Source organism: Saccopteryx bilineata, chromosome 12, assembly GCF_036850765.1.
Source record: "Saccopteryx bilineata isolate mSacBil1 chromosome 12, mSacBil1_pri_phased_curated, whole genome shotgun sequence".
Classification (NCBI taxonomy): Eukaryota; Metazoa; Chordata; class Mammalia; order Chiroptera; family Emballonuridae; genus Saccopteryx; species Saccopteryx bilineata.
The window spans coordinates 40,117,959-40,139,032 of record NC_089501.1 but is presented as its reverse complement, the minus strand read 5'-3'; the positions used below and the strand labels follow the sequence as shown (position 1 = coordinate 40,139,032).

General features: G+C 45.1%; 1 protein-coding gene across 1 annotated transcript in view; it reads left to right on the top strand.

Annotated features, from left to right (window-relative positions):
* Positions 1-20,717, top strand: part of EPM2A (EPM2A glucan phosphatase, laforin) — an 81,834-nt gene extending 61,117 nt beyond the window's left edge. Inside the window, 2 exon segments of the mRNA XM_066248293.1 lie at positions 9,618-9,859; positions 18,039-20,717. Coding sequence (XP_066104390.1) covers positions 9,618-9,859; positions 18,039-18,316 — 520 coding nt within the window. The 3' untranslated portion in view covers positions 18,317-20,717.
* The last annotated feature ends 357 nt before the right edge of the window (positions 20,718-21,074 follow it).

Sequence of the window (21,074 nt, the reverse complement as noted above, 5' to 3'; positions counted from 1 at the left end):
GCGTGGGATCATAGACATGATCCCATGGTCTCTAGCTTGAGCCCAAAGGTCACTTGCTTGAGCCCAAGGTTGCTGGCTTGAGCAAGGGGTCACTTGCTCTGCTGTAACCCCCCCCCCATCAAGGCACATATGAGAAAGCAATGAATGAACAACTAAGGTGCCACAATGAGGAATTTGTGCTTCTCATCTCTCTCCCTTCCTGTCTGTCCCTATCTTTCCCTCTCTCTGTCACAAAAAAATAAATAAAAACATTGTAGATTATAATACCACATTAGTAAATTTGTAGTCATTTTTCAATCTTTTCTATCCCTTTTATCCAATTAGTGTGCCAGTGCTGTTGACCCCACCCCGGAAAGACATTTGAGTTAGCCTGCTTCTCTCTGTTGCCCCAGTAAATGTATTTCTAGCCATCTCTTCTGAAAGGTCTTCCCTCTTTCCCCTAACAACTAGTCACCTCTTAAAATCTCTAAAATAAGTTTATGCCACTCTTCTACTTAAAAAATCCTTCATTGGTTTTTCATTGCTTTTATATCATTATACAAATTTCCTAGCAGCTCAGTAAAGCCTCGCAGGTTCTTCTCCTCTATCTCCTGCCACACTCCTTCCTTGATCGCCTAGCTCCGTGGACCTGGCTCCTCCTAGTTCCTGAAGTCTAACTCGCTCTTCTCACCGGAAGAACGTTGTATGTCTCACTCATTTTCCCAACTCAGATTTCAGCTGCTATGACACCTTTTCAGGGAAGACCTTCCCCATTGTTTCTCTAAAGCCTAGTTCCCCTGCGGTTTTCTATTTTAACTCCTTGTTTATGTCCTTGAGAGCATGTTACAATTTAATTTTATAAGTGTTATACATTTTGTATCTTTATTTGTTTATTGCCTGTTTTCCTCAAGGAATGTAGGTTCCTATGAGGGCGTGTCTTGACTGTCTCCCTCACCGTTGACCCTTGATGGTACAGTGCCTGGCACAAAACAGGCATCCCTTACATATTTGTTGAATAGACAGAATGACTTTAAAACAAATACAAGGAATAAAAAAACTCACATGTTTAATTTTTTATCACTTCCTTGATCTCCTGTGGTTCCTAATTCATTATGCAAGTAATTAATATTAAAAAAATCCTTTTAAGTTTATTATTGGGAAAAAATATTAAACATGACATTTTACTTTTTCAAGGAGTGCTCAGCGTTAGAAACAAAATTGCCTTGCCAAGCGGATATTTTATTGCAACATTTTGTTGCAAGGAAACCAACCGGGGCTGCCATCCTAGTTATTTGTCTCAATCTTTGTGTTACCTTTGAATGACTTTAAGAAAGGAAAGTGTGCTAGTTGCTTTATTTACCACTATAATCTGTCAATGTGGCACATAAACCCCATTTCTGGGCAATTGACATACAAACACGAGAAGGCCAAACTCTCCAGGACTGAGAGTCTTAAGAAGTTATGAGTCTGAGAGACTGTGTTCTTAGACATTTTAGCTGATTCTCTATTGAGGTCCATTCTCAGGAATCCAAGCAAAGGGACCGAAGATTCTACTGTAAAACTAGACAGCTGAGACCTTTAGAACTGAGTTATTAGAGCAGGAAGGAAGCCAAACAGTCCAGCCGGAGGCCTGATCTCCTCTGCCGTGTTGGAGGAGCTCAGGTGATGCACAAGGACATGCGTGAGGGAAGGAGAGTGGGTAGTATTGTGCATGAAAGGACCATGTGGGCACCGCAGTCAAATGTTAGTTGTATTTGTAGAATTCCAAACATCAGGATGAAAGCTGAAAATGACCTATTAAAGTGTTTTACTTTAAATACCCTTGTGTATGAATATTTGAAGAGTCTGGATGTATGGAGGTATATGTTTTATAGCTGAATGTTTAGACCTTGTATCCATCTCCTGGTGTTGCCATAAAAAGTGCCACATACTGGATTGCCTAAACAACAGAAATATGTTGTCTCATAGTTCTGGAGGCCAAAAGCCTGAGATCAGTGTATCTGTGAAGGTGATTCAGTCTGAGGGCTGTCAGGGAAGGCTCTGCTCCAGGTCTCATTCTTGCTTTGTAGATGGCCATTTTATTCCTTTATCTTCATACTGTCTTCCCTGTGTACAAGTCTGTGTCCAAATATCCCCTCTGATAAGAACATCAGTCATATTGAATTGGAGCCTACCCTAATGGCTTTATCTTAACTTGATTATCTCTGTAGAGATCCTATCTCTGAATAAGTTCACATTCTGAGGTGCTGGGGTGAGGACATCAATATAGAAATTTTGGGAAAATAGAATTCAACCCGTAACAAACCTTTACAATTAATTATATGGCATTTTATAATATCAAAGATAAAAGAACATATGTCAAAAATATTTGCTTTATATGGTTATAAACCACATAGCCTATTTAAAAAAAAATCTAAGAAAGCCCTGGCTGGTGGCTCAGTGGATAGTGTCGGCCCAGCATAGGGATGTCCCGGGTTCAATTCACAGTCAGGGCACACAGGAGACGTGACCATCTGCTTCTTCCACCTCCCTTTGCCCCTTTTCTCCCTCTTCCCACCCCACAGCCAGTGGCTTGATTGGTTCGTGCATTGGCCCTGGGCACTGAGGATAGCTGAATTGGTACAAGTGTCAGCCTCAGGTGCTAAAAATAACTCAGTACTCGAGCATTGGCCCCAGAGGGAGTTGGTGGGTGGATCCTGGTTGGGGTGCATGAGAATTCTGCCTCACTATTTCCCCTCCTCTCACCTAAAGGTAAACATCTAAGAAAGTAATGCATTTATAGAAAGTAACATGTGCTCTACATGCTTAGTAATTGATGACCCATAAGCAAACACTATAAAACTATTTTTTTTTAAAAAAAGCAGTTAATTAGTATGACTTTTTAAATTGGAATTTGTTTTGAGCAGTTATTCAGCCTTAGCCGGAGTCTGTAACAAGCACCCCTTTGGGTTAGAAGTTTGGCATTAATTACTTAAAACCTAACACCAGAGGACAAATTTTCTGCAGAAGGAGCTCTCTGTGCTAATGAAGTACTGGGGCTTACTTTTAATGTTTCTCTTGCTTTCTCACTAATGAGATCTAAATTATAAGACTGATAGACTGTTTCTTCTTTACCCATTATTTAAAAGCCAAATCACATTTTAATTTCACATCGAATTGCCCATAAAGTATCAAATAAGGTAACACAATTATTCACGTTAGGAAATGTACCATCTTTCCCCCTAAATTCTTGGCTGGATTTTGTGGAGAACCTCTGTAAAATCCATTTCTCCATCTTTAACATGACGTTGTGTTTGTGTGGCTAAGACGGCCCTGCAGTCAACAGCTGTGCTCTCCTGCTGTCATAGGAAATAAACGCAAACCTATGCTCATACATTCATCTCACCATTCCCGTGGTTCTCCTGTTTTATTTTTCCTATGGACAAACCATAGTGCTAATTTTCACCTTCAGAAAAAGGTTATTCTGCCATTCCTCTGGCCACTAGTGATGGAACCTGTTGTATAGAGTCCATATAATGGTCTCGTTTCCTGAGATCTCTTGTCTTTTCCTTGCCCCTCCTCCTGCCAATACGCTGCCTTTATTTTATTCCTCCCACAAAGTGTATGGATGCAGATTTGGCCTGATGTACTCATTCTGGGTGGCGAGCCCCCCTTTGACTGACAGCTGAGGTGTGGCAAGCTGGCCCTGAGTCCTGTGCTTCAGTAGCTGCTGTACCACTGGCCCCACCTGACAGGTGGAGCAAACAGTGTAGTATGGTGATGTGATTACCTGGAACCATAAATCCAGTCTCAGTCAAATGAATAAAATTGGTTTGCAGTCTAAGAAGGTAAGATTCTAGAAATATCAGCCGTCCATTTGTAGCTGTGCATTTGTTTCCCCTGGTCTATAGCTAGAATGTAATATTACTAAGATGAATTTTATGTAAATCCAATCTTGTTGAATCAGTGGCAGTAGTGAAAACTGAGGGTGATATTTTCTTTCTATAAAAGTACATTCTTAATGGATATAACTATATTAAATATTTGTCATGACTCAGAAGTCGATTTAATTTTGACTTTTTTGAAGAAACTATGCAATTAAACCCATGGACACACATTCTCAAAACTACTCTCTCATAATAGATAGTTCCCATTCCTCACTCTCTGTCTAGGAATCCTTTGCAGTCTTGAAACTCTTTTGGGAGAAAGGCGAGGACTTAGTTTTAGATGCACAGGTGCAGGGTTGAGCAGGTCCACGTCCTCTCACTTATACATTGTTTTACTTCTACTAAAAAGTATGGAGATCGATAAACGAAGCTTCTCCTCCATGCTGGCTGGGATCTGCTACACTAGTAATATACCTAGTCTGGTTAATTTCTAAGGGAAAATGATCCACAGAATTTTTTACTTTTCTCCAGAGTCATTTTACGAGTATCTGTGGGATGTAGATCCTGGGACTGAAAGTTTTGATAAAGCGGCACATGGACTTGAGGCAGACCCAGGTTCACGAGCTTCTGTCCTCGGCCAGCTGAGTGTCAGGACCCATTTGGTGCAGTGGTTTCTCTTTGGTCTTTCAGAGTAACTGATAGTGAAATTGCCAGAAAGCTCTGATGTAACTCAGGACTGATGGTGAGTTATTCACAAAATAGTTCTCTCTGAAAGTTGTACAGTGTAATTAACAATGTAAGCTATTTCTTTTATTCCACTATTTTATCCCACTATTAAGTTTTGGAAGTTTGGTATGTCTTGCATTAAAAAGATCTTTACAGAAGACTTTTATTCGCTAAACCCTATATTTCAACAAGTTTCTATTCACCTTTAGAAACATCCTAATTTTTAGAATTGTTTCAAGTATTGATACCAAAAGATTAAAACCAAGGTAGAATGGGTAAAAATTGATTTCTAAAAATCATTTAAAATTATTTATTGATTGATTTTTAGAGAGATAGAAAGAGGAAGATAGAAAGAGAGAGAGAAGCATTAATTTGTTGTTCCACTCAGTTGTTGACTCATTGGTCTCCTCCCGTATGTGCCCTGACCAGGGATCAAACTTGCGACCTAGGGCGCAACCTTGGGCGTTTGGGGATGATGCTGTAACTGATTGAGCTAACTGGTCAGGGCCAACACTGATTTTTGATGATGTCAAATTATTCTCTTTAGAATGGATAAGTAAGAGTTTAATTACTATTTGGAAAGTAAGTCATGCATCTTAATACCTGTATCATATTACTGGAAGTGTCATCACCTACTGTTAGAGACAACAGACGGACACAGGGTGGATGTAAAGGGCACCTTACTGTCGGGTTAAGCAGAATCCACTGACTTGTGTGTTTTTAACAAGCCCAGTATTTTGCCTCCATGTCCCGTATGATGGTTCAGTAAATTTACTTTATAACTTTAATTCTCTCTTTCAATACAGTGTGTGCTTTCAGAATTTATCTTTAGTCATCTATTCCTAGGTTCAGAACTTCTTGCTTAAAAAAATTAGAAGTAGCTTTATATTCATTTCTTAAATATGGACTCTGACTTCTGGCATTTCTAGAGGAGGAATTATGTTACCCAAATGTTGGAAATAATCTGATACAGGAATTGGTGTTTTTATGTGTGTGAGAATGTGTGAGTGTGTATTTCAAGGGTTTATTTCCATTTGAAAATTGATGTGGGAAATATATATGTTAAGATACCAACTTTTGGTCTGTTTTATCTTTGGCTTATTCTGAATTTCCCAAGGTTCCCAGTATATTTGAGGACCACAGCTGAATTAAATGATAGAATAATACCTCTTTTAGCAACACAATGGGATTCTATATACTGACTCTAGTTTGGGATTCTGTTTCCTTATTTTATGGGCTCAAATGTTCTAATATACCCTTGGCATTATCTCTATGAATTATTTTTTGGTCTTCATGCAAATCTTGCATGCTATCTACTTTATTTTTGGTGTTTATTTACTAGCTAAGTACTCAGTGATACCCACTCAAAGGGTATGGTATTCAAGGGACCTCTGTGTGATGTTTGGAATTCAGCTTGCCTCTCACGAATATTTGTTTTAATAGTTCTCCAGTCCATTTCAAGATTTTTGCCAACAAAAATCCGTTTTTCTTCAAAAGGCCATATTTCTCAGTTATATAAGTGAGGTGTCCACTTTCCTCTTTTCTAGCCTAGGTGACTAAGATGCTCATTAATCTCCACAGTATAAGTATGACAGCCCAGAACGACTAGCTACTAGGCATCCAGCAGGTCATTGGAGGGGGAATTTTTAAGGAATAATGGAAGGGGGATGAAACATCTAGGTACAGGTGGGTTTCTATTCTCACTCAACAGCCAGAGGGAAGGGCAATGACCCAGGGTTATGATGTTTCCATTCCTGAATATGTGGATAGCAGTGTCCTGGGCAAGTCCAGTTGTGGGACACTCCAAAAACTCTCTGTTAATGGTCTTTCTCTCAGCCTGCTGGGCACAGTGGCGTTTCTGGGAATTCTTTAGAGTCACGATGTATAGTAAAAAACCCTTTGAACCCTATGCCCCTCTTCATTGTACCATCACGTCTCTCCTGGTTGTCTCACTTTTCTCCTTGTTTTATATTGCAGTCTCTTTATTTTCCCACATGAATCCACAGGGAAAGTCCTAATATGACCCATTAGACTTAGAACCCAAGCAACAACAAAAGTCCAGTTTATTCTGTCCTAGAGGGTGAGTAAGATGCAAGCTTTAGAGAGACAGTGCTTGATCTTGTAAGATATGTCATGGAAGATCGAAGGAGAATGCCCACATTTGAAGATTAATCCGTTGGCTTGCTTTGTTAACGTCAACGATGACAACAACAGCCAAAAGACAAAAACAAGCTGGATTTCTTACAAAATATATAGGGTGGATTTTATATTCCCTATAGCATTTAAATGAAAGATACACAGAGCAATGACAAGTTATTGAATAGCCATTTCAATACAAAATAAGTTTCTAAAATAAGTACATTATAGTTACTACACATAATGTCCACTTACTGTTATTGTGCAGTTACTAGTGTCCTATTCAAATACCTTATTTACTTTTTGTTTCACTCCTTACGAAAGTCCTGTGAACTATAGTTTATTTTATTTTAAGCCAACTTTAAAGATGAGCACACCAAGGCTCAGAGATGATCATTACATTGGCCTAATCTTAGACAGTTGTTACCAAGTGCTTTTTTTTTTTTTTTTTTTTTTTAATATTTCTTTCTCTGAAGCTGGAAACGGGGAGAGACAGTCAGACAGACTCCCGCATGCGCCCGACCGGGATCCACCCGGCATGCCCACCAGGGGGCGACGCTCTGCCCACCAGGGGGCGATGCTCTGCCCCTCCGGGGCATCGCTCTATTGCGACCAGAGCCACTCTAGCGCCTGGGTCAGTGGCCAAGGAGCCATCCCCAGAGCCCGGGCCATCTTTGCTCCAATGGAGCCTCGGCTGCAGGAGGGGAAGAGAGAGAGAGAGAAGGAGAGGGGGAGGGGTGGAGAAGCAGATGGGCGCCTCTCCTGTGTGCCCTGGCCGGGAATCGAACCCAGGACCTCTGCACGCCAGGCCGATGCTCTACCACTGAGCCAACCGGCCAGGGCCACCAAGTGCTTTTTAAAACATTGTGCTTCTGACTGACGGGCTGCGGATTAGAGGTTCCTCAGACCCCTCCTTTCTTAAATTCTGTTAATTTCCTAGAGCAGCTCACAGAACTCAGAGAAACATTTGGTTACCAGGTCACCAGTTTATTACAAAAGGATTATAAAAGGGTGTAAGTCAGGGGCAGCTAAAGGGAAGGCTGCATAGTGGGAGGCGCGGGGCAAGGGCGCAGAGCTTCCACGCCGCCTCCAGGTGGCCACTCTCCCCAGTCTCCATATTCAGCCTTCATTCCTTCTTCTCTCCAGGAGGTTAGGGGGTGAGACTGAAAGTTCCAACCCTCTAATCACGTGGTTGAGTCTCCTGGCCGTCAACTCCCCCCCTGTCGCTGGTGAAATGATGAGACCTCGATTCTTATCTTCTTGACGGAAAGAATTCAACCAAGAGGCCAAATGCAACAAGTAAAGGAAGGTTTGTTGGCCGTGCAGGAGTAGCGTCAGAAGGGGCTTAGTGGGCAGTGTGAAGAGGGCCTTGGAGACAGGCTCAGGGGGTTAACCTCGGGCTGAGTGGCCACTGTCCGCTGTTTCTCTGGTTGCAAGTCTAGTGCGGTCCCTTAGAGCTTGGGAGAAACAGAGCGGCGAGGAAAATGCACCTGAGGGAAAGAGGAGGAGGGGGAGGGAGGGAGGCACGGCATGATCCCGAGAGGGAGAAACCAGGGAGGGAGAACGTGCTGGATTCTCTGTTCTAAGGTCATTTAAGGGGGGAGGTCTGAGGGGAGGTCCCAAGGGAAGATCTCGATAGCATATTATGGGTCAAATAAGTTTGCAAATATGATGAATATGTTTGCTCGCTTATAGTTTGCATTGGGTGCGGGGGACAGGCTGTAAGCAGGCAGGGTCTTTATAGGTTTAGTTTTAAGACCAAGCTTTTCCCCACACCCTTGACTGTTGCATGATGTGGGGTGGTGCACTCTTATGAGGAATCCATTTATGCCTCAGATAAGTGACTTTGTATCAGAGACTTCCTTGTTTGTAAATTGGATTAAAGATTTTGATTTCTACACTATAATATTGGGCAGAGGAGCCCATGCTGGAGGAGAGCAGAGAAAGGCCACGTGGAGGAGAGGAGAAGCAGCCAAGATGGTAGAGTGCTGAAGGAGAAGCCAGTTCGGCAGAGTTTGTGCAGAGAGAAGGAGATGGGAAACAGAGGTGAATAAGGCTGTTGAGGTAGAAACCTTTGATTCTAGGAAACTCGGATAAGTCAGTGGCTTTGTGAGCCTTGAATGGAAAGGGAAGTGTTTTTCCCACTGTGTGTATTTCTTGCTCGCCGGGTGCAAGCTAGGATTAAAGCTAATGGCCCACCAGTTCTTGGCTCTGTTGTTTCATTACCGTCTGTCCGAATCCAATGCGAACCTGCATGGGCCAGGCGGCTGTGGTGGTGGCCGTGGCTACTGTCTTTACACATATTCATCAGCTTTCCAGGTGTGTTCTTTTAGGGTCATGGTCTTCACTGATTGGTCGGTGCCAGGGAGCAGGTCATTAGTCGGCGCAGCTGGTCCTGAGGTCAGACATGGCCTTGCTTTTCTGGGCCTGGAGCTGAAATAAGCTGAGGCTTAGGTATTATCCCTAGCGTTAACACTTAAGGGCTATTCTCTGCCTCCTTGTTCACTCCCCTGCTAAGGGTGTCTAACTACATGACCAGCGATAGGCTAGTGGAGGAAAGGTTACCCTGAGGGTGAGATCCTTGTTTTCCAGGTTTTGCCCGTCACTGGGCACCTGAGGCTTCCTCATAGAGTTTTAAACAGGGATGATTGCTGAATTTTAGCAAATGGTTTCTAAAATTTATTAGTATCATATGAGGAGTTTTGCCTTTAATTTCATATTTTTTAATTTGAATTAAAATGTGACCAGTATTTTTTACTTTCAATAGTAGTACTATTCGTTGCCATAGTCTTAATACAGCTGTTCTTGTGCTAGATTTAAAGGTTAATTGCATTTTAATACTACATGTTTCATGCAGCTGCTCAGATTTCAATCATAATAGTAATAGTCGACTCCATATGTTCTCATTAGGATTCTACCAAATATCTGGCTGGGTAGCTGCCCTCGCCAAGTGGAGCACGTAACCGTCAAACTGAAGCATGAATTGGGGATTACAGCTGTAATGAATTTCCAGACGGAATGGGATATTGTGCAGAATTCCTCCGGCTGTAACCGCTACCCAGAACCCATGACTCCGGACACCATGATTAAGCTGTACAGGGAAGAAGGCTTGGTGTACATCTGGATGCCAACACCAGATATGAGCACCGAAGGTGAGCATTGCAGTCTTTCTGGCTTCTTGTGAAATGTGTCTCAGAGAAATCCTTGCCTGTCTGTCTATCGCTCCATCTATCCATCCATCCATCCATCTGTCTACCTACCTATCTATCTGCCTGCCTACCTACCTGTCTATAACTGATTGTCTTAAACATGAATATAGAAATGGAATAAAAAAACTGTTTAGGTTTGATGTATTTTATTTAATACATATCTTTGACAACTTAGCTGAGATTTTGTTCATGGGTCGTTTATTCATTAAGCATGTGTTTTTGTGCATCTGCTGTGTGTGTGGCATCATGCTGGTGGCTGGGAATGTAGTGGCGAAGAGAGACAGGACAACTCCTGTCCTCATGGAGCTTATAATCCCATAGGCAAGACATATGTTAATTAACTGACTATAAATAGAAATGAAAAACTGTGATGAGCTTTTTTGCTGTTATTGTTAGAAAGATGCATAGATATTGCTATGACAGCACAGGCAGACAACCAGACTTTGAAAGCGGGTCAAGGAAAGTTTCTGAGGAATCAGCATTTGAACTCAGATCTGAAGAGCGGGTCGGGTTGGGAGTGAGGCTCCCGGGCAGAGGGAGTAGCTTTGGAGGAATCCCTGTCACAGGGAAGTGAGTCGTCCAGGATTTGGGTGCAGTAAGGACTTCAGACTTTACCCTAAAGTGGTGAGAAGCAGATGAAAGAGCTGGAGGCTGGGAGATGCCAAACTAACCGTTTTCTTTTCCTCTAGAAGGGCACTTCGATTGCGGTGTAGAGAGTGGACTGGGACGGGCCCAGAGTGGGTCTGTGGACGCCAGTTAGGAGGTGACTGCAACGTTAAAGCGAGTCAACGACAGGGGTCACGCAGTTCGGGGAGAGCGGTGATGTGAGAGAGCGTTGATTGCATTGCAAGTACTGGCTGGGCCGGTCTTTGTGAGGAGAGAATTGTGGTGCGACCCGGGTGCCGCAGGGAAACAGACACGAGGCGTGGTGTTATTCAACGGTAAGGGGCAACGAGACAAGTTCAAAACTAACGACGGTGCAGAGAGGAGTGATGCGGCAAATGAGTCCTGTGCTCTAGGAGAGTCCTGGCACGGAGGAACCGTTTCCATGAAGGACAGGCAGGTGACATGAGGGTCTTAGACTTTGAGGTAGGTGTGACAGGTCAGTGTGGAGGAAGGAAGACCATGCCAGGTGGAAGAAGGCATAGGCCAAGGCACAGCGGCAGGGGGCTGTAGCGGAATGGTCTGTGTTTCAGCCTGGTGGTAGAACAGCGTTCTTGTAGAAAAGGAAGGGAGAGCTATCTGAAGCCACGAGAACCAAGTTACACTAGTAGTATGGACAAGACGTCAGCAGGGGGCAGCAGAGAGCTGTGAAAATGGCACAGGCTAAGGGAGTTTGGTCAACACTGTTCTGGGGGAAAGAAGGATGGTCGCGATGCTTAGGGAGGACACTTTCTATCATTAGCCCTCTTCCCCCCAAAGTACATTATGTATCAAACGCTCTTCTAAGCAGTTGCATGCATTAACTCATTTAATCCTCACAATAAGAGTCTGGACAGATGTAGTTATCTCTATTTTGCAGAGGAAGAGACTGAAGTACAAAAAGCCTAAGTCACCTGGTCTGGATTTCAGCTCAGTCTGACTCAGAACATGGCTGCAGACAGCACCATATGTGCTCACGTGAACTGTTCACGCACATTCCACAGACCACCACACACTTTCAATCTGTCATTGTTGCCTTTGGGTGGCATTAGGTAAAATCATGAGTTGCCAGGGAGGTAGCTCAATCTCCCCAGAGTCAAGATAGTCCAAGACGGGGTGGGGCAAGATAACCCCGAGAATCCCAGGTTGCCTGGCCCTCGGCCACATTGGCTCTTTATGAGTCTCAGGTGGTCCTCCTGGCTGGGCTCTCTTTGTGGCTGTGTGTGTACTGAGCTATTGCTGGGAGGAGGCATAATTTTTGTCCCTTAGGGAGGGGACAGTTTGGTTACTCCTGGTAATGCTGATCCAAAGGCACTTGTTTAGCCACACGAGCTTTGTCTTCTTTCCAAAGGAAGGAGAAGACAGACTTGATTTGCATAGAAGAGCACAGGTTGAGTCTAGGTCAGATCTGTCCTGTGCAGCTTGTTTCTCTGGTTTCAAAACAGAGAAAATGCTTACAGTGGAGCGCCTGGAGCTTTCAGAGAGCGCTTGGACCTTCTCTTGAACTCTGGTTTCACAGCCTTGGTATCTCATTGGAATATTAGGTGAGCCAAGGCTCAGAGAAGTTACAATAGTTTGCCACACACCCCATTCCACCCCAGGCTCTGGTTATCCGAAGGTCCCCCTAACCAATCGGGAATAGTATGCTCATCCTTAAAACCCACTGCAGATATATGAGAACCTTTTTGGGTGTCTGTCTTTGTGAAGAGAGAATTATGATGTGACATGCGTGCCGCTGGGGAAACAGAGACAAATAAGATCTTCCCTCTGTGACTAGGAGTTCCAGTCACACCCGGGGAGCACCTGCTGCACTGACTACCCGAAATGACAGCAAAATAAAGGCTCCCAGTTGAAAAGGGTGAAACCTTAAGACCGCAGGAAGGGTTTCTTCATTTCAGCATGACCTGGGGAGTGATCAAAGGGTTAATGGCTACTGTGCAGTCCCCAAGGAGGAAATTTTGACCAATAGATCCATCTCTGCAGCTCACAATATTTGCACAGTAAACATATAGATTAATTCTGCTAAATATTTTTAGAACTCTAGAAAAAAACCCCATCTGGAAGTGTTTTGAGCCACTTAATCCTGTCAGCTAACGTCTGAGAAAGAAGACAGTATGTTAGGACCCACTGTCACCACTGGTTGTCACAGACCTGCTGCAATCAGTTGTGCCATCAACCCTTATCCTGTGTATTCTGTCGTACGCAGAGGGGTTGGTTAGGGTTCTTTCTTCCTTTCTTTTTTTATATTTTGGTTTGTGATTTTCACCTAAGAAGAAAAAGCTCTCAAACCTAGCATTCAGCCTCCCCACCTCCCGAAACAAATATGTTCCATTTTTCCTTCATATAGGAGGTGGTCTGGCTGTGTTTTGGCCCCTGTTAGGGCAGTGCCGGGGTGACACCTGGTCTGCCCGGCCTCTGGAACGACAGCGTGTGGCCAGGTCCCCGGCTCCCCCGTTGTCGTCATAGTCTGAGTCCTGGTCTCTGACTCAGCACGCTGGCTTTGGCTCAGCCATGAGGCAGAGACACTGAGGGTGAAGCCATGGCCCCTGGGGCCTGAGCCTGTCACCGCAGCATGGCTGTGTGATGTGGGGCAGACTAGTTCACACATTTAGAAAACAGCGATAATAATTTCTACTTTGCAGTATTATGACAGCTGCGTAAGATGATGGGTCCGAACGTGCTTTGAAAATCATGGAGATTTTATAAAGAACGTGCTTTGAAAACCATAATATGTATGGATAATACGAACCTTATCTATATTACATTGCGAAGGTGGAACACAAGATATGCTCAAGTAAAATAATAATATTTTATTCAGCCTTAAATCTGCCCCAGTATTAAGAAAGGAAAGACGTGTGTGTGTGTGTGTGTGTGTGTGTATGTGTGTGTGGCGCATGACCACAGACGCATGCATTGGAAAGGCTGGAAGTTGTGCCAGGAGTGATTTCTTTCAGGGCCAGGCTTAGCTACACCTTGGATACCTTTGGGTAAGGTGACCAACTTTTTTACAATGAAAAAGAGGACAAAAATAAATTGAAAAAAACAATATTATAAATAAAAAAACATTTTATTCATTGCAAAAATAATACACTATAATAAAAACATTTGTAATATTTTATATTGTAATTATGCTTCCATGCCTATTAATTTTTAATAATAATTGTAAGAAAAAAGTACTCATTTAGATACAAATACGTCACATCACACGCAATGGATCCACTCTGCATCAATCGAATATGGACATTTACAGATTAGTCTTCCAATATCCAAAAGGAGGACATGTAGGAGGACACTTTTCGAGGGAGGACGGAACTTACAAAAGAAGGACTGTCCTACCTGAAGGAGGACGACTGGTCCCCTTACTTTAGGGTCCCCCACTTCTGTCCAGTCCGCGTGCCTTCTCACCACCTGTGCGTATTCACTTTAGAGTTGGATTCGCCCGGAGGCGGTAGAACAGGAGTTAGATTAAAGGGGTCTGGTAGTGTCTCGGATCAAATCTGTGTGGCTGGGGGTTTGTTTTATTTTGCTTTAATTCGTGTACTTAACAAATGCCTTCTGAGCGTCTTCCGAGAGCCGAGGCCTGTTGCGGGTCCCACAGGAGGAATCCCATTCGTGGAGTGTTTTGTTGGATCTGCACGGGGTTTCAGATTTTCAACCTAGTTGCCAACATTTAAAATTTGGACTATTTCACATTAAAAGAAGATCTGCATTTCTTTCTGCCTTGCCTTTAGGTATCCTTGTTTTTAAGAATGAAAACTTTTTACCAAATTTAATTGCATATGGAGCCAAAATTCCCCAAACCTAAAAATCAGGGGCTCTGGTTGACACTGGCTTTGTGGTATGAGGTCGGATCCTGGGACCTCTTTTCATTCCTCGGTGGGTTACATATTAGCTGGGTGGGTTGGCCACAGATGGTCCCCCTGGGGTGGGGCAGGTGCTTAGCCCCTCGGATGTGACTCTCACACAGGTGAAAGCAGAGCACAGCCAGGCAGGTGGGGAGCAGGGCTGACTGAGAGCTCAGGCTGACAGCACGGGGCCCGCACAACCACGGGCCAGGCAGGTTCGGGAAGGACAGCAGCACAGAGGAAACTGTGCCTCAGTTTCCTCAGATGTCACTGAGCATAATAATAGTCCCAAGTCATTGTTGCTAAGAGGTGGTTGCAAAGGAGCTGAGGCATGCTCGGTGCTTAGAACAGCACGTGGCTGAGGAAAGGCGGAAAGAGCGGCCATCCAGGCAGGGTGGTCTGGAGATCACAGTCAACCAGGCTCCAGCTGAGGCCAGGCTGAGCTGCGGGCATCCTGGGCCCGCTACTTCTCTGTGGCTCCTTTTTATTAATTGTTCATTCTTTATGTCATTTAAATATTTGTTGGACAGTTCTTAAGTTGGATGGCTGAGTGACGTTAGGAGAAGGCCACTGGCGTGCAAAACCCGTGTTTAATCTAGAGGCCTTCCGGAGACCTCCGCGTGGCCGCTGACATTCACCTGCCAGGATTATGTGCTGAGATCATAGGACCTCAAGTAACATATATGCATTCTCATCTTCTAAACACATATCTATTTTCAGCAGTTTCAACTTCTAAACTGTTTGCATGCATCCTGAAAAATCTTTGACAGATAAAAAGAAAAGGGAGATATCACATCATAGCCTTTGGTGCAGACCCTTTCACGGGGCACCTCTGGCCAGAGAGGAGGTCAGGGAAGGGGTCCTGACAGGTCCCTGTAACCCCTACCGATGCTGAGCACCAGGGGCGGGGACTTGCCCTCGGCACCTCCTCCTGCAAATGGCCACCGTGGTCTGTTTGTGTATTTGGCACTTAATAAAACTCACATTACACGTATTTCTAGCCCTGGCTGGTTGGCTCAGTGGTAGAGCGTTGGCCTGGTGTGCGGAAGTCCCGGGTTTGATTCCCGGCCAGGGCACACAGGAGAGGCGCCCATCTGCTTCTCCACCCCTCCCCTTCTCCTTCCTCTCTGTCTCTCTCTTCCCCTCCCGCAGCCGAGGCTCCATTGGAGCAAAGATGGCCCGGGCGCTGGGGATGGCTCTGTGGCCTCTGCCTCAGGCGCTAGAATGGATCTGGTCGCAACAGAGCGATGCCCCGGAGGGGCAGAGCATCGCCCCCTGGTGGGCATGCCGGGTGGATCCCGGTTGGGTGCATGAGGGAGTCTGTCTGACTGCCTCCCCGTTTCCAGCTTCGAAAAAATACAAAAAACAAAACAAAAAAACCCCAGAAAAAAAAACAAAAAAAACCGTATTTCTATTTATTTCTCAGCCAGGCACGTGGCAGCTGGAGAAGGAGCTGTAAATGGGGACTTGTCAGGTGGTGCACTAGGGAGGAGCAGGAAGAACCCAAGCTTCCTGGCCCCATCACTAGGCGCTCCCTCCCCAGTGCTATTACTCGGAGTAAACCCCGAACACCCCTTTAGCAGAACAGCAGCCTTCAGCCTGAACCCGCCTCACCCCATCAGCAGGTCACTCAAACACACCTTGGAGGTTTTGCTTCCTCTGGTCCCCCAGCTCAAATAGTGGGTCAGCTACACAGTACTCGCCTTGAGACACACCGTGCGATACTTCCTCAGGGCGTGCGATGCTCCCACCTTGCCAGGTCTCCGGCAGTATTTTCCTGCCTCTAGGACAGTGCCATGAACAACCGGCTGCATGGCAGGCCCCCCCAGGGCTCGCCCCAGAGCACCTCAGAACAAGGGGCAGAGGTGTAAATCAGTCAAAGTGACGGCTCCATTTGGACTCTGAGAAGTCACAAGTCACACGTCATGTAGGTGCTAGTGTGTCTCCAATTCAGGTGTCCTCGGGGACCAGGCAGGCACCACTGAGAGGGATGGGGCCCCAGGAACTGCGGAGTGCCCTGCATAAGGGAACTCCAGTTAAAAGCATCTCTAAACAGCTCTTTACATCCAGAGTAGGAGGGATTAACAACACTGGAAGTAAAATTAGGGTATCGTTCTGGCTCGATGCATTTCTGCTCCCACCTCAGAGTGGGGTGAGTCTGAAGGTAGAGCCCTGCCTGGATAGAGTGGTAACTGGGAGAGCCATCGGGCACAACGGGGTCTTTGGTAACATCTCTGCTTCTCAGGTGCTGACACCTGTTCGCAGTGGGTTGTGTTGGCCCCTTCAGGGGCTCTTGCCTTGTAAAAGAGGACATCTAACGAGGGAAGTCTAAACTTACCCGGGTGTCTCTCATGGGAGGGTTCTGTAGTGAAATCATCTTAGGGAGGGGCTTTTCCCGCCTCCTGGTCTTCCGGTGGGCTGGTGGTGTGCAGGCATGGCCCTGGGGGCTACCTCTCTGAGTCTGTGCAGCTGAGGACTGAGCGTAGCGGGAGAAATGCACACGGCTTCCGTCCAGGACTCTGCGGAGTCCCCTCCTCTATCCCTTTTGGAAGTAATTGACACTGTCCATCCTCCACCCCTCCCCGAAATCCACTAAGTGTCTCGGCCTGAGAACCTGTAAGAGAAGAAACTCCAGGTGTCCAGGCAGCGGATGATTTCAGCGGGGATCTCTTACAATGGCCCCCACAGAGCCTCTCAGTGCGAGGGGCAGACATCTGAATCATCTCATATTCGAAAAAGTAGCCACGAAGCTGCAATAACTGTAATCGTAACTGCCTAGGAAAGGAGAAACCGAATCCATTGTAGCCCACACTGCAACACGGGGAGTAATAAATGAACCATTTATCGAACACCCACCATGTATCAATAAGTTAGTCATCCCATTGGACAAAGGAAAACGAGCATATGTCAAATGAATAAGATTGGCTAATCTTTGGTCAGGATTGACTGATTCTGTGTTTCGTTTCCCTGGGAGATCCCTGTGGACTAAAGCGAATTCAGGTGACAGGGCCTGTTGGCTTCTCTTTGAAACCTTCTGACCCCTGCCCGAGCTGTGAGGATGAACAGTGTGAAAATCCACCCCTCTGATGACAGGCAACAGTGGACTTGCCCTGGAAGGGAAACTGGCATGGACGCAGAAGCGCCTTGAAGGGGCAGTCGATAGCTCAGAGCTGACCCATTGGCTCTGCAGCACCCTTTCCGCTTTATTATGAGTAGGATTTTTTTATTTAATCATTTTAGAGAGATACGAGAGAGAGAGAGAGAGAGATAGAGAGAGAGAGAGAGAGAGAGAGAGAGAAGGAGAGAAAGAGGGGCAGGGGAGGTGTAGGAAGCATCAGCATCAGCATCAGCTACCCTTTGTGCCTTGACCAGACAAGCCCAGGGTTTCACACCAGGGACCTCGGCATTCCAGGTCGCCGCTTTATCCCCTGTGCCACCACAGGTCAGGCCCATGAGCAGGATTTGATATTGTATCACCTTCTCCTTCAAAAAACCACAAAGGAATGAAGGAGGCTGTATCATCCCTGCCTTGACGCGCACAGCACTGTGACTTCACGGGGCACTGGAGGAGCGGTTATTAGGCGATATGGGGGTACCGTTATTCACGTGTCTGTGCTGTGCTTTCTCAATCGCAGGGCGGGTGCAGATGCTGCCCCAGGCGGTGTGCCTGCTGCACGCGCTGCTGGAGAACGGGCACACCGTGTACGTGCACTGCAACGCGGGGGTGGGCCGCTCCACGGCGGCCGTGTGCGGCTGGCTGCACTACGTGCTGGGCTGGAAGCTGCGGAAGGTACAGTACTTCCTCGTGGCCAGGAGGCCGGCGGTGTACATCGACGAAGACGCCCTGGCCCGGGCGCAGGAAGATTTCTTCCGGAAATTTGGCAAGGTTCGGTCTTCCCTCTGCAGTGTGTAGGTGGTTGATCTGCCACCCCTCCCTCCCAATTTCCTTTGGAAACCTGGACTGATGGGGACACAGTGACCTAGAAGCAAAGATTCCATCTGCAAAGACAGGTCGCTGGCTCCACCCCCCCCCCCCCTTCCTTTCTTCTTGGGTTGACTTTCTGTTCTGCTTTGGTTGAGCTGCATTGCCTTTGACATGTTTTACAAAGGAAGCTGTGACTGACGCGTGAGAAAAAGCCACAAGCCGTCGGCTGTGTTGTGCGGTGTCGTTCTAGCATCAGACAGGAAGGCAACTGACGTGTGCAGTCCCAGCTGCCCGCCCGCCGACCAGCCCCTTTGCTCTACAGACATTGCATTTGTTGAATGAGCGTTTCACGACTGCACGTCCTTGCTGCCCTGTCACGTGGCATGCAGAACACATAGGGCATTATGTGAATTTTATCACTGTATGTGTGCTTGTGCAACCATGTGCGCACACACACGCAGAATTTCCATTGAAATTAAGTGAAAACTGGTCAATTGCAAAAGAAAAACATAAGCTTAGAAGCCTGAGGTATGACAAACTAAGAGCGCAGCGTCACCAAAAGTGATGGCTCTGTAGACCTTGTTTTTGCATCCTACTTCAAAGTCTGTTGCAAGGCCTCACCTTATCTTGTCTGCCCACAACCTTCTGTAACACCCAAAGTGTAGTTCTTATCTCTCTGTTTGTTTTAATTGAGGCTCAGTGAACATAGCGGACTTGCCGCAGGTGTCAAGGCGAGGCAGGGCGGGCTGGAGTTTAATTGACTCAGTGCTTTTTCAACACAACTTGTTTTGCCAGCGAACTGTAGTGAATTCAGTCCCTCTATTTCCGAGTAAGGTTGCTGTTTCTGCAGCAGTTTCTACAGTGAGAAATGGAGCAGCGTTCTGATCAGTTGCCAAAGCATTTTGAAGAGTGCGTATATTTTGTACAACCTATGTTAAAACGTGGTGGGCTGCCCCAAGGCCAAAGTGGCCTGATCCGAAGCTCACAAGAGGGGCTCTAAAGGAAGGGCAGGAGTAGGTTTATGGTTTTGAGTATATGAGAGAGTTTATTATTGTATTATTATTTATTAATTACTGTATTACTTTCCATACAAACAACTGTGAAATCTACTTTTGTACTACGCTGTATTATCAAAAGAGCCCAACGAGCCCAAATCCATAGTTTTGAAATGATGCTGGTCGATCTACACTCAGTTTAACACTGCACACAGTCATTGTGCCTCCAGAATGAGCAGTCACTACTGTACCCTGGATTCCACAGGAAACACAAAGATGAACGAAGTCTAGGAACAGCCCCGTGTTCTATCAGGTACAAGACAGGACTGAATTGCGAATGGCATGCTAGAACAGGGGGAGAAGTAATAATTGTTGGATGCTTCTTATGTGCTAGGATCAGTGGTCGGCAAACTCATTAGTCAGCAGAGCCAAATATCAACAGTACAAGGATTGAAATTTCTTTTGAGAGCCAAATTTTTTAAACTTAAACTATATAGGTAGGTACATTCCTTATTGAGGTAGCGCCTACACGTGGTATTTTGTGGAAGAGCCACACTCAGGGGGCCAAAGAGCCGCGTGTGGCTCACGAGCCGCAGTTTGCCGACCACTGTAGCTAGGTGATTTATGATCTTATCCCTTTTAAACTTTACAGTACCTTACGAGGGAGGTTTTGTTATCTCCATTATACAGGTAAGAAAACTAAGGCGCAGAGAAGCTAAATCATATAACATGGTGAATAAATAGGTGACATGAGATACAAAGCTAGTTCTGTTTGACTCAAAACCCATACTTTTTCTGATAAACTACCATACTTATTTACTCTTCTGCTCCTTTTTGTTTATAAATGTTTATTGATAGATATCGGAGAATCTAATTTTGGAAGTATGGGGAATAAGAAAGATGCAAGGTGAATCCCAGTGGAGTTTAGAGGAAAGATTTCTTATCATTGTAGGACTCAGGGGACCTGGCATTTGAATTGGGCAGAGAAGGCTAGACAGGACACATTTCTCCTACAATTTTACAAAGTTAGATATATAAGCCAAGAATGAATAATATGAAGTCCAGCTCCCTTGCTAAAATGAACTAGAGATAACTACTGTATTAAAGTAACCCTTTATATTGATAGTTATGGTGTGTTGTATAAAATTTAATCTTAAAAATGAAATATTTTTAATTGTATAACATATGTGTGAATTTCCTTAATAGTTAAGAAGTTTAGTAATGTAATTTCCACTGCAGAAACCCGTGTTGGATGGATTTTTCTTGTTAGGCATAATTACTGTAGGGCTATTAAAGGATGTTTTGGAATAATCTCTTTTGTCTTCATTGAATGGGATGTCTAATGTATTTCAAAATCAGCTGGAACTTTTGCTAAATAAAAGCATTAAAAATGACCTCCGTGTACAGGATTTTTTACAGAAATGTTATTAATTTTGCCTGCAGTTCAGAACAAACTGTGTTTTCTTATTTGTAATCTAGTTTACTCCTTTATTTTTCAAGGGAACAGACTAAGACCCAGAGACATCAAATGACTCCTGTACAGTGAAGAGTGTCGACTGAGGGTCAGAGGAACGGGACAAGCTAGGAAGATCGGCCGGGAGATTTATTTTGGGGTTGAGAAGTCCTTGCAGAATTCATGGGGATGAGAGCAGTCAGTGTGTAGTTAGCGGGAAAGAATTGGTGGGAAGATTAATGGAAATTGGAGTAAGTGGAAGAAAAATGGCCAAAATGAGAAAAGCACAGAAAAATGA